This window comes from Hippopotamus amphibius, chromosome 3, assembly GCF_030028045.1.
Source record: "Hippopotamus amphibius kiboko isolate mHipAmp2 chromosome 3, mHipAmp2.hap2, whole genome shotgun sequence".
Taxonomy (NCBI): domain Eukaryota; kingdom Metazoa; phylum Chordata; class Mammalia; order Artiodactyla; family Hippopotamidae; genus Hippopotamus; species Hippopotamus amphibius.
This window is the reverse complement of record NC_080188.1, coordinates 52,419,698-52,435,720: the sequence shown is the minus strand read 5'-3', so window position 1 is coordinate 52,435,720 and position 16,023 is coordinate 52,419,698. Positions and strand designations below refer to the sequence as shown.

Sequence of the window (16,023 nt, the reverse complement as noted above, 5' to 3'; positions counted from 1 at the left end):
TACCTTTTTGATCATTGCTTTTCTTTTTTCCAGAATTATAGTTAGCAATACGTGGATAGTCTAAGGCAGACGTTGGAGAGGTGAGGGGTCAGAGGATTGCAAATTGGAGGATACAAACTCACCTGCATTGATGTGGTCCCCAAGCTCCTGTTCAGGGAGACGGGCCACCCTTGGAAAAGACAGGCGAGCCCTGGAGGCTGCCTCACAAATGCAGCTTCTGCCTGCTTTGTGAGATCTCAGGGCCATGTGGGCAGAGTGGTGAAATCCCTGTCTTCTGATCATATTGAAGTTTTTGTTTGGAAATTAGCAGGATTGGAGGTTTACTTTTTAAAAAGGGTCATAGGAAATTTCCATAATTCCCATAGAGATGATAATACTGTGTTCTGGTATACGTGTTTGCTCAGTAGGTATCAGCTTTGTGTCAGGCAGTTAACTAGGTGCTGAGGATGCAGCAGAATTATAGACACACATGGTTTCCTCCTTCATGAAGCACCCAGTCCAGGGAGCAGACAAATATTAATCAACCAATAAGTCAGTCAATAAGTATATACTGAACATGCATTATGTTCCAGACACTGGGGATATTCCAGGAAGCTAAGCAGACACAAATCATGTAAAGCAAATGTCAAATTAGCACTCTGAAGAAGGCTAGGAAAGGGAGGTGTTCTGTACCACAAGAGGCTACAATCCAATCCTAATAGCCAGGGACGGCTTGTTTGGAGATCTGTGGGATGGAAGAGAGGTAAAAGGGGACAAGGGTGCCTACCAGGTGGAGGGAACAGCACATGCAAGGGCCCTGTGGGAGGGAGCTTGATGAGGATGAGGATGAATGGGAGCTGTATGTGGTTGGAGGACTGCTAGAGGGATTGGTGGACAAATTAGGGTTGGAGGAGTAGGTGGGAGCCAGTCAGGAAAGACATCTGCATAAAAGTGAGAGGAGTCTGACTTGTCATTTTTCTTGTTAGAATATCTTTTTCTCCTCGGCACAGTACCATGTTTAAGAACCTGGATTCTGGAGTCAGGCTGCTCTCCCACTTACAAGCTTTGTGATCATAAGTGTGTTACTTAACCTCTCTGTGCCTCAGGTTTTAAATCTGTAAAATGGTGAATATAATAGTTCCTACCTCATACCTTTGTTAGGAAAATTAAATGAGTTTATGCATGTAAAGTGTTTAGAACAATGCCAGACACTAATTATAAGCATAAATAAGACCTGTTATTATTACTCTGTATGGTAGAGAGCATCACTATTCACCAGATATTCCCCAATCAGTTTATAAATAAGAAATCTACACTGAATTATCTCCAGAACATGTAGATGTCTATATCACAAACAGATAAAACCTAAAACCAACTGTAGGTCTCTTAAATGTCCACTTGTATGGAAAAATGCATTTCTCAAGAAATCATCTTGGAAAAGTGTTTTTTCAGAACTGAGAGAATTAAATGCCTTGTACTTTGCTCCATGTGTGTTTATTTGAAATTTGGAAAGAAAGTGTATTCTTGTTAATGATTCAGGTGATACTCAGAACTAAGGGCAGAAAGTACCTCAAATCCTTTTATCATTTTATCCACTGATGGAGTTGAGCAATCAGAATGGTAGAGCCAGAAACAGCCTTAGAGATCAGCTAGTCATTTGTTCTGATTTAATTGACTATTGGTTTCTGCATGAGGTGGTCACATTAGAAAAAAGAGCAGGGAGCTTAAGAATTTAATAGACAAGTAAATTAATTTAACTGAGACAGTTCTGTGAAAATCATAAATACCATCTGGAGCTTCTCTTTTGGTAGGTGGTAATCCATTTTTGCTGAAGTTTTGTTTTTTTTGTTTTTTTGGTAACTATTTTTGAAAAATAAAAATAACAAGCAGTGTTACTTTATACCTATAGATTTGGTAACATTGTGAGTCATCAAGTCCTCTGTGTGCACTGTGGTATATATTATTGAACAAACAAATTTTTATTGAAAGCTCACTATGTATGAGGCCTTCTGATGGATGCTTTTATATGATGCCTCATTTAATCCTCACAGTAATTATATGGAGTCTTGGAGCCGGTGCTGCCCTTCCTCTGCTCTGCTCTGTTTTGCAGGGAGCCTGAATCCTATAGCTGTACTTCCTAGCCTCTCCTGTCCGCTAGTTCCTGGCTGGGTTTGGGCATTGGGAGGCACGGGTGGAGGTGTAGGGTCGGGAGAGAAGTCCTGTTTCTCCCATCTTTCTCTGCCTAGGGCTGCATCTGCTGTCTGGCTCCAGTTCCCATGGGTCTGGCAGACCATAGTTCTAGCTTCTACGTGGTGGATCCACCTCTGGGCTCCAATAACATTCTCTCCTCCTTTGGTCCCTCCAGCCATGGGTTGGTAGAACTTCCTGCTCTTGTTCAATCTCTGGATTACCCCATTGTCTGCTCTTGGGCTTACAATCTCCATTACCTGTATAACAAGTTCCCTGCATTAAACTCCCTCTATTAAAAATAATTGAAGTAATTTGTTTTTTCTTATGTAGTCCCTAACTGATAGAGTTCAGTATAATTATACCTGTTTTTCTTTTTTTCAGCATATAAGGAAATTGAGGACCATACAGGCTACGTGTCACAGTATTAACCGGTCATCAAAAATCTACCAATTAAATCAAACTTGTTGCACTCCTAAGTTCATATATACCTCTTGTACTATTATACTGTGGTGCCTTCATGACTTTCTAGAAAGGGGAAACCTTTTTTATAGGGATCATCAGTATCAGGAGGAGTTTTACTACAAACCCATTTTAGTTCAATTGGGTTGATGATTTACTGCAGGATGAGTTTGAGGGTCAACATCTTACATCTCTCCAAAGACAGGATTATTAGACCCTCATGCAGCAGATCAGAAAGATGCCCATTTGGATGTACACTGAAGCTGGGGTCCTTGGGAAATTCTCTACAGATCCTTGGAGCCACCAAGTTCTGGTCACTCTTCCAGGCCAGGTGATGGATTCCCTGTTTTGATTCAAATGGAAAATTGAATCTTTACTCTTCACCTTGAATTTACTCAGAATGAGGATAGGAATATTCTTAAATTATCGTTAAGTCCCATATAAGATCAAAGACTGTGGACTTTACCATAATTTTAGGCTTAATTTTTAGACTCTTTTCATAGGAATAAATCATAGGCTAAAATGTCTGTGGTCTGAAAACACTGAAGGAATCCTAGGATACCACTGATTTACATATGGAGATTCTTCTTATGAAGAAGTTGGCATTCTAAAAAGGACAAATAAAATGCTAAACCAGCGTAGAAAAACAGCCTCTGAATTCTCTCCTTATGTTAAATAGTATCTGTAGTGAGGTGGATGGACCTAGAGTTTGTCATGCAGAGTGAAGTAAATCAGAAAGAGAAAGACAAATACCGTACGCTAGTGCATATACATGGATTCTAGAAAAATGGTACTGATGAACCTAGTGGCAGGGCAAGAATAGAGATGCAGACGTAGAGAATGGACCTGAGGACATGGAGGGGAAGGGGAAGCTGGGATGTAGTGAGAGAATAGCATTGACATATATACACTACCAAAAGTAAAATAGATAGCTAGTGGGAAGCTGATACAGAGCACAGGGAGATTAGCTCGATGGTTTGTGAAGACCTAAAGGGGTGGGATAGGGAGGGTGGGAGGGGACTCAAGAGGTAGGGTATATGGGAATATATGTATACATATAGCTGAGTCACTTTGTTGTACAGCAGAAACTAACACAATACTGTAAAGCAATTATACTCCAATACAGATGAAAAAATTAAAAAAAAAAAAAGATAGATAGGACCAAGTAGTGGCGAGTGATGAACAAGCTGGTTAACAAGTGTGTGTGTGTGTGTGTGTGTGTGTGTGTGTGTGTGTGTGTGTGTGTGTGTGTAGGGAGGCGGGTACAGTGTAAAGCCTTCAAAGCAGTGAGTGAATTGACTTGTGTTTAGGAAAATAGTGTTGGTTTAACTTAGAGATAGGGAAGAGGGTCTGGATGGAGGGTACTATTACAATACTAGTATAGATAGTATACATAGCAAATACTATATATTATAATACTGTATGGTAGTTAAGAATGATAAAGAGTTGAACTGAGTGACTGGAATGGAAGCTACAGGTGGATGTGTGAGATGATGTGGAAGTAGAATTGATAAGGTTTCATCATTGATGGGGTAAAAAGTGAAGGAGGAGAGAAAACTTGAGGATTGTTCTGAGGTTTGGAGTCTTTATGAATCTATTTTTTCTTTTTTCATATACTATCCAACTCAAGTAACTTTGCATCCTGTTGTGGAAATTTCATACTACAGTTGCAAACTAGTTGATAGTCATTCTTCTTTGATGAGGACAGAGAAACCTGCCAAGTGGCTTTAGCACAGCTGCATTTCCATTTGAGGCAGAAAGAGGGTAACTTGGAGATTCTCAAGTCATCAGTACTGCTGACCGTGTGTTGAGACCACGGCTGTAAAGTAAATGGGACACCTTGCATCTACTCATCACACAGAGGGTGACTAAAAATGAAATGGCTTGACAGTATTCTTAGTTCTCTAGGTAAGTTCTAAAGACTCTGGGCAAGAATTTTGTACAGAATTGGACGAGGGATGAGGTAATTACCCACCTCAGATTCACCTGGAGTGGGAAGTAAGCCTTGCAGGGTGGTTCTCATCCGTAGCACAGCCCTGCACTCCCGTCGGGCTGGTCTGTGCACAGCCCGAGGGCAGATCGTGCCTCCTCACCTCTGCCCTTGCTGATCCCCTCACCTGCAGGCCCTGCTCCTCGCCCCCACTCACACCCTCTCTCTTCAGAGCCTGAATGCCTCCTGCCGCCCAGCGTCCTCCTCAGTGCTTCGCTTTCCTTTAAACTATTACAGTGTGTGTATTTCATGTGATTTTGTGCTTCATCATAGATTGCCTTTTATTACCCTTTCATCTTTCCCTTGTGCTGATCTTGTCTTTCAAGGATGGCACAAACTCCTTGAGGGAGGAACTGTTTCTTACTCTTTATCACCCTTCACAACACCTAGTATAAAGTGGATACTTGTTGAGTAGTTGATTTGGTGTGCCAGTTTTGCCCCAGTCTGCCCTAACTTCTAGCCACTGGAACCACTTAGCTACCTGCTGCTTCCTTCTTGAGCTGTTGAGCTGCCACCACACAGGACAAGTTCTGAACACTCAAATATTCCCTCCAGGACGTAAAGAGCTCCAGACATGGTAGTGAGGGGGGAGAGAGAAAGGAAGAAAAATGCGTATAGAAACGCAGCTTGTTCTTTGACCTGGGAGAAACTTGTTTGCCAGAAGTTACTGAGAAGCAGAGCTTCTCAGAATAGTTATCAGTCCATCTTCAGACTCTGGGATGTCTTAAAATAACAGCCAAATAGGAAATGACATAAGCCAAGAAATTCTTGGTGGGACATTTGGGTAAAAAAAGGGTTTTCTGCCTTAAGAACATTCAATAGCCAAAGACCTACTGTATAGCACAGGGAACTCTACTCAATATTCTATGATAACCTATATGGGAAAAGAATCTGAAAAAGAATGGATATTTGTATATGTATAACTGAATCACTTTGCTGTACACCTGAAATGAACACAACATTGTAAATCAACAAAACTCCAATATAAAATAAAAATTAAATTAAATTTTTAAAAAAGAACATTCATTAGCTTCGGTATCAGTATGAGAGACCAGTAACTATTATTTCTCGAGCCAGGAGTGTTATGGCAAGTTGTATCTACATGTTGAAGTTTTCACCATTAGTGTAGGTGTAGTATTGTAAATTCCACTAAACATGAGAAAGCTTAGATGTAGAGAGTTTAAGTAATTTAGCATTAATATATTGCCTCCTCCAAGAAGCCTTCCCTGGACCTTCAGGATGGGGTAAGCACCATTATATCTCCCACAGAAACCTGCGACTGCCTTTATCATAGCTCCTACATGTTATTTTATGTAGTAAATGTAGTAATACAATATAATAATCTGTTTTATATATCCACCTCACTGTTAGGTTGCAGCTTCCTTGAGGACAGAGAAAGTTCCGTTTCTAAGTCCAGTACTTTTTTTCTCTGTGTTACATTGCAATTTTCATACAGGCCATAGACCTGGGAGTTTTAAACCACAGAATGCCTTTCAGTCATTGAGAATAATTACTAGCTTTATTATATAGTCAAGCTTACTCAGTGTGTCCTCCTTCTATATGGAAGGGAATATTTAGAATATTTTCTTATGAAAGACACCCTCCCCACTGCACTTTAGTGGATGGGGAGGGGGAGGCTCTGTTTCCAAAAGTTAACATCAAAAGAAGATTGTTTATAGTTATAATTGCTCCCTGGCGGAAAGGTTGCCATGGACACTGGAGAACATTCACGGTTAATTTTGTAGAACCATGGCTAATGGGACAAATCGCTCGGCCGTGGAGACTCCTCAAGCTGAAAGGGCATAAAGAGATGTAAAGGGGGATGCAGGTCATGGGCTCTGCCCTGGGATTGTGAGGAGTTCATGGCCAGGAGAAAGCAGGCAGCTGTGACTCACTGGATTGGCTGTGGGCGGCATTGGACTCAGCTGTCACAGCTGGGCTGACATCTGCAACACGTGATTGACATCAGTGGAAAGACAGCGCCAGCCAGCCGAGGGTGTGTGGCAGGGACAACTAGGGTTTGAGCCTGTGAGAAGAAAATCTGTTGGGGGACAACAGATAGCCGTAGCGAGCCCTCTCTTTGCATCTAAAGTCCAACCAGGCTCAGCTGACTTGGAGCACATCAGAGAGGTGCTGTGACTTATCCTAGATCACACAGAATGTTAGAGGCCAGGTGGGGCTAACAACTGGATGGTCAGATTTCTAAGAAGCTGTGGTATCAGGTTAGGAATGACCTGACTCTTGCTTCTTCAAAGCACAGAAGGTCTTTGGGGTGTTCAGTGGCTGCAGTGATTTGACACAGTAGCTTGTCATTATTGCCTGAAGGTGAGTTCTTACAGATTAAGTCAGAAAAATATTGTGGTGGTGCAGTCATCATGCATGTGCTGATCTTTATTGATGTGTAAAAAGCAATAACTGTGATGCATGCAAGAAAGAGATTTAAGTGGGATCCCTTCCTGTAGAAGTAACACAGTGCCCTTCAAACAAGAAGCAGGAGTGCATAATTAAAACTGTAATATTCTTTAAAATAATTTTTAAAGGTAATAAACAGCTTGAATTTGCTACACACTTCACTTACTCAACATGCTTTGGCGAATCCTATCTCATTTGACCTTTACAGCTACTTCTGCATAACTTAGGAGGCAGCAGCAGGTCCCCATTCTGTAGATGAAGAATCTGAAACCAGAAAGATTTGGTGATTTGCCCAAGATCACACAGTATTTATTGTCAGAACCGGGACTAGAATTTTGCTTCTGTATTGAGTGTTTTTGTGTAGTAAAGTTCACAATCCCCCTTACTGAAATTCCAAAATCCAAACAAAAACAACAGAAGTCTATTTTTTTTCTTTCCTAACTTATGTGGTGACAAAATTTTCCGTGTCTTGAACTACTTTGGCAACAAAACCTGTTCTGAGAGGCTGTGAAGCTCTTTATTGTCCTCTTTAGGGAGAATATTCGTACATTTTATTACAGAAATTTTGACATGTTCAATTACAAGATGCCCCAAACCAGTGTGCTATCTTTGTTATGTGAGAGCCATTTTATCTTTCTAAAAGTCCAAAAAAAAATCTGATTTCAGAAGCACATCTGAACAGAAGAGTTTTGGATAATAATTGTAACTGGTTCTGTCATCTAAGCCAGGAAATGAGGTGTTTATATTAACCAGATTTAGTTAATTGTCACTAAATATAGGTGCCGTACATGCATTACTGTGTTGAATAAATTAGACTATAAGGAAATAAACTTAATACCGACTCAGCAATTGTTGTGAGGGTTAAGTATGATAATTCAGGTGAGTCATTTGGCACAGTATCTATTTTACAGGACACATTCTGTAACTACAGTGTTAGCTATTACCTTTCTTAATAAACTTTGTATCCCCAGGAGGAAGCGGTGACAGGCAGAGATGTTAAGTGACTTGCCCAAGGTCACATGGCTTTAAGTGCACCGTCAGCACTGGACACCAGACTGCCTCTTCCACCCAAAGCATATGCACAACCAGTAGGGTAGAGATAATTCTGGGATCTTCCAGGGGGCTTGAGAAATCCTTCCAGATCATCATTATGAAAATTAATTACCGAATTGCTGGACTGGAGCATGTGAAAGTGCTGTTTAATAGCCTGCTGGTTAAGCCAGCTTTTGCTGGCTAATGATGGAGAGAAGGAGAACGAAGAGGGAGAGAGGGAGGCGAGAGAGAGAGAAGGAGAGAGAGAACAGGGGATGATACTCTACTAGAGAGAATGCCTTATAAATTAAAATGTTGGAATGACCTTATGGAGTGATTGGCAAACCTGTATTCCAGAGAATTCTTACAAGAACAGTAACTTCCTTGGATGGATTCATGAGGTCTTTCTGGGGATTAGAACAAAGAAAAAACTTTCTTTTCTTTCCCAGGACTTCCCCCCCAAAATTCTGTGGATTAAGCCAATGATACCTGTGGCTTGGTGGGAAAATAGTCACGAATCATGTCTGTATAATGAGAGTCGGCTCCGCTCCCATCCTGCCAGCTCCCTTCACCATGGCTTTTTTTGCCTCCTCCACGTCCTTACTTTGAACCTAGGACTTTTTGTTTTCCAGCCAGGTGAGTGCCGAGTGCTGGCCTGAGGGTGGGGAGGTGAGAGGCAGGAGGACAGGAACACCAGATGAGAGGAGAGCAGCGAGGGAAGCCTCACAAATGGCTTCTCATCCCGCAGCTCCTTCTTGTCACAGCTCACATCCCAGATGGTGGGAGGAGAGCCGTGGTCTGGCAGGACGAGCCGGCGAGAAAGCGAGCCCCTGGGCAGCTCAGCCTGAGATTAAGGGGTCCCCGGTGCCATTGTGCTGGCAGCTGCTCCGCCTCACCCGTGCGCCGCGTGTGCGGCGTCAGCCCACGTCTGGTCTTATTTGCTGTGGGGGAGGCGGCACTTGAAAGGTGGCCCCTCCCCCAGACTCCTTGACATTTGTCCAGAGATTAATTGGGCTAATCCCCTTCTTGGAAGAATAGGTTGGAGAGTATGTATTCGGGGAGGGTGAGGAGGCCGGCTGGGATTGAAGAGATGAACATTAATGAAGGCGCTGGGGCTTGCTGGAGCCTTTGAAGGAAGAAAAGAGCAAATTTCTCTGCTGTTCCCGGCCGCGGCTGACAGGTGGGCAGGGAGACTGCAGATCTTCTGTTCTGCCCGGCTTTGCCAGAAGGTCTGTGCACACCAGCAGTAACGACTTTTGACAGCACCAGCTGTCACGCAGGGAGGAAGCACTCCCAGCACACCTTGGCCTGCCATTCTCATGTCTTGTAGCGAGGGCAGAAGGTGAGAGCCCCAAGCTAGGCTGTCCTGGCTAGCTGTTTCCAGAACGCACGTTGCTCAGATCCTTGTCTGGGATACTTACAAACGTACGTTCAAATTTTCATTTCGAATCAAGCATTCAAAATAAGCTTCGTTTATCATTTGAGATTTTTGGCAGGGGACCATAGGCAGTATTTTCTTGTGCTTTATTAGGCTGTCCACATTTGGGAGGGGATGCAGAGCTTTTCATCTTATTGTCTAATAATAATAGCTAGCATTTATTGGGGGCTTAGTAGGTGCCAAGGCATCATTCTAAACATTTTACATGTATTAATTAATTTTTTTATTTGTAGCAACCTGTGTGAAGTAGATGTTAATATTGTCTTCATTTTATAGAGCTAGTAACCTGCCTGGGGTCATCTGTAAGTGGTGGCACCAAAAAAACTCCTACAGTCCAGTTTGTAGCACCACTTTCTTAACTACTACACTAGGCTGCATTGCTAACAGAGAAAAGGGAATAAGCATTTCCAGGTTAGAACATGACTTCAGTGAGATTGAACAGTTAATTGAGGATAATTCATCCCAGGAGAACTGAAGATAAAGAGCCATGGAAATACTTTGAGGTCCCTGGGAACCTCTGAAAGATACATGCCTAATTGTACTATAGGTGGAAAATTTCTCCCAGTTATAGGATTCCAGTCATGTGCTGTGATTCTTTTTAAATTCCTGCAGACACTGGCAGAATGAATATGAAAAGAGTGGTGGTTAATCAAATGAACTTATAAGAAGAGAGTTCTTAAAGTAGGATTTATATTGATGCCTGTTATAAAAACTATTAATAGTGAGGAATTTTTAAAATGTCACTGCAAGGTGAAAGGAAATCTAAAAGTATGAATATCTGTTCATCCTTTATCAGAAGTAAGACAACTAGGTGGCAGATATTGCTTTGGGGGGAACCGAAATGACAGAAGCTAATGTCAGAACAATGATTGGAGAGTTGGGAGCGTATCTGTGGTTTCTGAGCACAATGAACAATCTTGACTTAGGGGCATCTAATTTAAACGTGTGTCTCCCTTCTGTGTAACCACTGTCCACCCAGCAGCAGCACAAACAGCGTCTCCTTTTCCAGCCATGTTTGTTTTTCTCCCCTGCTGTGAGGATCGGTTTCAGGGCACTAGAGACTAATGGATTCTCTAGTGGGATAAGGAAGATAAGGGAGAGTAGATGTAGAGTCAACTCATCTCCTGTTTGATCTTTGAAATCATCCTAAGAAGGAGTGCTGTCTTCACGTGATGGTGAAGGAGTGCTGTCTTCACGTGATGGTGAAGGAGTGCTGTCTTCACGTGATGGTGAAGGAGTTAAAGATCAGAGAATTTGCTAACCGGAGACTATCCAGTGAGTAAGTAGCCAAACCAGCTTTGCGCACAGGCAGTGATGCCCAGAATGGGGCTTCCACACTGCATGTCCAGCACTAGGTGGTAAGGATGAGGGAGGAAGGAAGGAAGAGAGGGAAGGAGGGAGGGAGGGAGGAAGGAAGGGGGAAACTTGATGCTGCCACCTTGATTCCAGCCCCCTCCCTCCTCTGCTTTGCTGCCAGGTCCTCTTGCCACACCCAGAGTCAGTCTCCTCCCTGGGAGCAGAGGAGGGGAGGAGAAGAAAGCAGGCTTCTTTGCTTCCTAATTTCTCATTTCAAACCCTTCTCCCAGTTCCCACAGCTCCCCTCTTACCTCCCAGCTCTGCTCCCATCCCATGCGCAGCCTCACGGCTCACCTGGACCTGAGGCTACACCGCTGTTGACTCAAGATAGACAATGACTTTAGACTTTTGCCTCTGTAGCGGGGATGTGGCAGGACGGCTTCTAGGTCAGCACTGCACCATCCACACCTCCAGGCACCAAAGTGCCTGCTCAGCAGCCAGTACTGTGCCACCCACCTGGTGTCTTGTCTTAAACAACAACAAAACTCACACCCCCCCCCCCCCCGCCCTGCCTTTAATAAAGACAAAAAAGCAAACTCCAGAGGGAAAAAGATATAAAATGATTTTAGTCATCTTTGCTAAACTCCTGGGCCTCACAGGTGTGAGGGGTGAATCCTCCTGTGTACTTTGCTGTTTTTCAATAGTCATCACCATACAGGGATTCAGTTGAACGTCTACTACACCCAGACAAAACGTGATGCTACGGTTTTTCAGAATAGAACCTGTTCCAAACCAAAGATTTCCAAATAAACTATTGAAACAAGCTCTTTTTCTGATTTGGGGATCACTAGCCAAAAACCTGTTCCTCTGGATATCGAGTCTTTAGTTTCTGATAAAACGCTCAGTGGTTTTCAAGTTGTACTAAGTTTTGCACGAATTCAGGGTCTTAATGCTGCAAAGTAATGTCATCTATATCCATTTGACTTTTTTTAACATGGCTTAATTCAATAAGTGACAGGATCACACCCAACCTTTCCTCCTTGGTGCCTTGGGTGGGTACCCCGCCGGCCATACCACACTGCAGGCATTCATTCACCTGCCTTTGACTCACCTCAGATGTGAACTCTGGTCGCACAGACCACGTTTTAACTTATTTTGCATCTTAGCGTAACATCCTTCCACTCTTACCCTGTCCAATCCATTTTCCACACAGCAGCCAGAGAGAGCTTTTGAAAACATAAATCAGATTGTGTCACTTTCTCACTTAAAACTTTTCAGTCTGCCCACTGCCTTAAACTACAATGTGCGTGCCTGACTGGGGCTCCTCGCCCCCTGCAGGTCCGGGCGCTTGTCTCTTCTCCAGCCTTGCTCCAGGCCTGCTGGCCTTTGCTCAGTGCTCTGCTGCCTCAGGGCCTTGGAGCTTGCTCACCTCTCCATCTCTCCGTCTGGAATGCTCTTCTTCTGGCTTTTGCATATCTGGCTCTTTCTCTTGCCTCAAGTCTTAAATGCTTAAATGTCACCTTAAATGTCAGAGAGACCTTTCCCTGAACACTCCATCTGAAATAAGTCTTCCCTGTTACTTTGTATCTCTGCATTCTGTTTAATTTTTTTATAGTATATGTCACAGCCAGCAGTACTTTATCCACTTGTTTTGCGTCCTCTATTTCTCTTATTGGAACGCAGGCATCATGAGAACAGGGCTTTTATCTGTTCACAGATCTGTCTTCAGCACAAAGTAGTCTTAATGTGGAGCTGTATGTCTATATGTTTAATATGTCTAGTGTTTAATAAATGAATGCTTGAAAAAACAAGTGAACAATCCCACAGCTTTTCTTACAGTTGTTACCCAATAGGAATTACGTGTACAAATCCGTTAGGAGGGTTTATAACTTTTGTGTGTACCGGAGTAGAAAGTGTGACCCCTTATGATTGAGAACAGACCAACCACAAGGAACCAAGAGAAAGATGGCTCTTACTAGAAGAGCACAGCCTGAGAGCAGAGATGTGTTCTGGAGCCCCAGTGCTTCTCTGCTGCCTGCCTCCGCCTGTTGAGTCCTGTATCTTTCCAAGCCCGCGATGGCCAGACTGCCTTGGGACACTCTAAATACAAATAAGAATGAATTGGGAGATTCTCACTCATAGCTCTTTAAATAAAGTATCTCTTTTTAAGGGAAGCTTTGAAATAAATGGGAGTGGATAGCTGGGATCTAATCCCTAAGGCTGTTACCTGATGCTGACTATCTTCAGAAGTGGGTTATTTGTACTGTCTTATCTAAAGCCCTGTGTCTCTTTTAGGTCTGTTTTAGCATCCCAAGAAGCAAGGGAGTGTGTCTCTACACTCTACAAACTCTACAAACATTTAGGGTGATTTATTTTTTGGTTCAACCCAACGATGCCCGCATTTATCCTAAAACAAAGGAAAGATGACAAGACCCCAGCAGACCAGGGTGTCCCCGGTACCTCTGTTGCTTCTCAGTTTGTGCAGGAAGGCCCTGGGAGCAAACCGTGGAAAGTAACTCCCCCCAAACATCCACGTTAGATAGGTTATTTGAAATGTATTTTCTTGGACAAAGATGCTATTTTGTTTTAAGCTTTATACTTGTTTATATTTACAATGCTTACTAGAATTTTCAGTGTGGCGTTTTGGCCAAATTTCTGTAGCGCTATTGATACTAACAGGGACTCAAAATAGAAAATGACAGGGATTGTTCTAAGGAAAAATTTATTTCATCCCTGCATTATCAGCTCTTTTGAGACTAAAAAATAATTTCCTATATTGTGGCCTAAGGTGATAATCTCCTAAATACAGTCTCCTCACTCAGTGAAAGAGTTGAAATCCTTGTTTTGTTTATTGCCTTTGAATCAATTATGCATTTAAAGCCACCCCACTGAGCACCAACTCATCTCTGCCAGGTGCATTGGGCCTCAATGGGTTGGAAGTGAAATGTGGGGTCCCAAGCAGGGAGAGAGAGGGAAACCACATTCACAGTTTATTTGCTCACAGATGTTCACATAATAGAAGCTGAAATTTAAGAAGTAGCTTCTTTCTCTTTGTATGTGACAGAAACAAAGAAAAACAGTTGCGTGGGGGTTGGGAAGGCAAGGGGCAATGAAGCCGTGAGAAGAATCGGAAATACCCATGTTCACCAGCCCTGGCAAGAGAATAAACTCATTGACAAGAGTATTGATTTTCATTCCCAGAAACACACACTGGGCATTTGGCTCTGGATGATTCATCAGCAAGTGACTTTTACAGGAGGAAGGAACTAGGGCTGATGCTAGATGAGGACTGACCACTGCTTTCTCCCCTCTCCCAGTCCCCTGAAGAGCGGAATCATCACACAGCATCAGGTCATGACAACGCCTGATGCTTTGTGGTGCTGCTGAGCCGTGGGCTATAGATTTCCCCTCTGCCTGTGTCAGCGCACTCAGCTTTGGTCTGTGTTTACCGCAGTGACTTGTCACCTTGTGGTATTGAGTTCTCTGTTTACTCATGCAAGGAAAGGTGGAAGGTGGGACGGTATGAGTGAGAGAGAGACATCTGTGACTTTCCAGGCTCGGATTTTCTAGGCTAGAGGTTTAGAAGCTGCTGTGTTTCCTCCGGTGGCTGGTGGTCCCATCATCATGGTCAGTGATCAAGTGAATAATTGCTTCTGAATTATGATTTTTATGGTCTGAGCAGCTAGGTTTCTTTCCGGTTTTGTCAAGTGAGTCAATGTTTGAGATACTTTTCCAATATATTATGATTCTTTTAAAAATTGTATTTATCACATCGTATGTTAATTTAATGTCGCTCTGGGGTCTCAGATTCGGGTTTCTCTCCTCTCCCTTGCCCTAGCAACTAGCGCTTATCTCTATTGGAGCAGCAGTGCAGACAGGACCATGCTTGATTTTCCAGGCCACCAGACATTATTCTGTTAATATCTCTAAGTATCTTATTTTTATCAGTATGAAACTTAAACATATGCATGTAATTTAACTCATATCCCTTACTTTCTCTAAAACTTTCACTTTGTGAATAGTAGTAGTAACACTCACTTCTCAGGGCAGGCTTACTGCTGTATGAAACAGCCCCCACATTTCAATAGCTTAACACAATAAAATGTGTGTTTCTTATTCAGATGGGAGGGGTGAGGAGATGTTCCATACAGCTGTTCAGAAACTCAGGGTCCTTCCGTCTTGTGGCTCCACCTTCTTATAGAGCCTCAGTGACTTGTGCATTCAGCTGGCGATGAGAAGAGGGTTAGTGTTATGCACTGGAGCTGTTGATGGGTCAGGCCTGGAGGAGTCCACATTACATCCACTTAATTTTATTGACTAGAATTTGATCACACAGCCACACCCTAGTATGAACGAGGTTCAAAACATAGTCTAGGGTGACAGCCAGGTAAAAAAGGAGAACACAGATACTGGTAAATACCAGCAGTCTTTACCATATCAAGAAACTAAAAGAAAGAAGAAAGCTTGAAAAGGAAAAAAAAGTTTCTTGTTTAATATAAGGCACTACATAAATTTTTCATTTTTTTAAATAAATTTACTTATTTGTTTATTTATTTATTTATTAGCTGTGTTGGGTCTTCGTTGCTGTGGGCTTTCTCTGGGTGTGGAGAGCTGGGGCTAATCGTCCTTGTGGTGCGTGGGCTTCTCACTGCAGTGGCTTTTCTTGTTGTGGAGCACATGCTGTAGGCACGCTGGCTTCAGTGGTTGTGGCACGTGGGCTCAATAGTTGTGGCTTGCTTGGCTCTAGAGCTCAGGCTCAGTAGTTGTGGCACACGGGCTTAGTTGCTCTGTGGCATGTGGGATCTTCCCGGCCCAGGGCTCAAACCCGTGTCCCCTGCATTGGCAGGCAGATTCTTAACCACTGCACCACCAGGGAAGTCCCTACATAAATTTTTTAAAAGATGGCATTAGACTGCTATCAATGTTATAAAGTTAGTAATAGCTACACATGCCACTGGAACAGCATTAACTACAAGATCAGATTGTGCAGAGTACATATTTGTCAAATGACAAAACTTGTGAGTACACACATTGGTGTTATCTCCAGCTGCATCTCCATCCAGAGGTGACTCGGGGGCATCTGGAGTTGAAAGTAGCTGATACAGATGTTGTAGGAGAATGTTGGATGCCTCCTTTATGATGTTCTGATGTCTGCTTCTGATAGAAATTAGTTTAACCTCATAGATATTTTGTTGACTGGCTCATAACACTGAACAAACTTTATAAA

The 16,023-nt window shown here is 42.9% G+C and overlaps 1 protein-coding gene across 1 annotated transcript in view; it reads left to right on the top strand.

Moving 5' to 3' along the window:
* Positions 1-9,053, top strand: part of LOC130848450 (uncharacterized) — a 478,274-nt gene extending 469,221 nt beyond the window's left edge. The window contains exons 7-8 of the mRNA XM_057726930.1: positions 2,551-2,662; positions 8,827-9,053. Of these exons, the coding sequence (XP_057582913.1) occupies positions 2,551-2,662; positions 8,827-9,053 (339 nt within the window). The remainder of the gene's footprint in view (positions 1-2,550; positions 2,663-8,826) is intronic.
* The last annotated feature ends 6,970 nt before the right edge of the window (positions 9,054-16,023 follow it).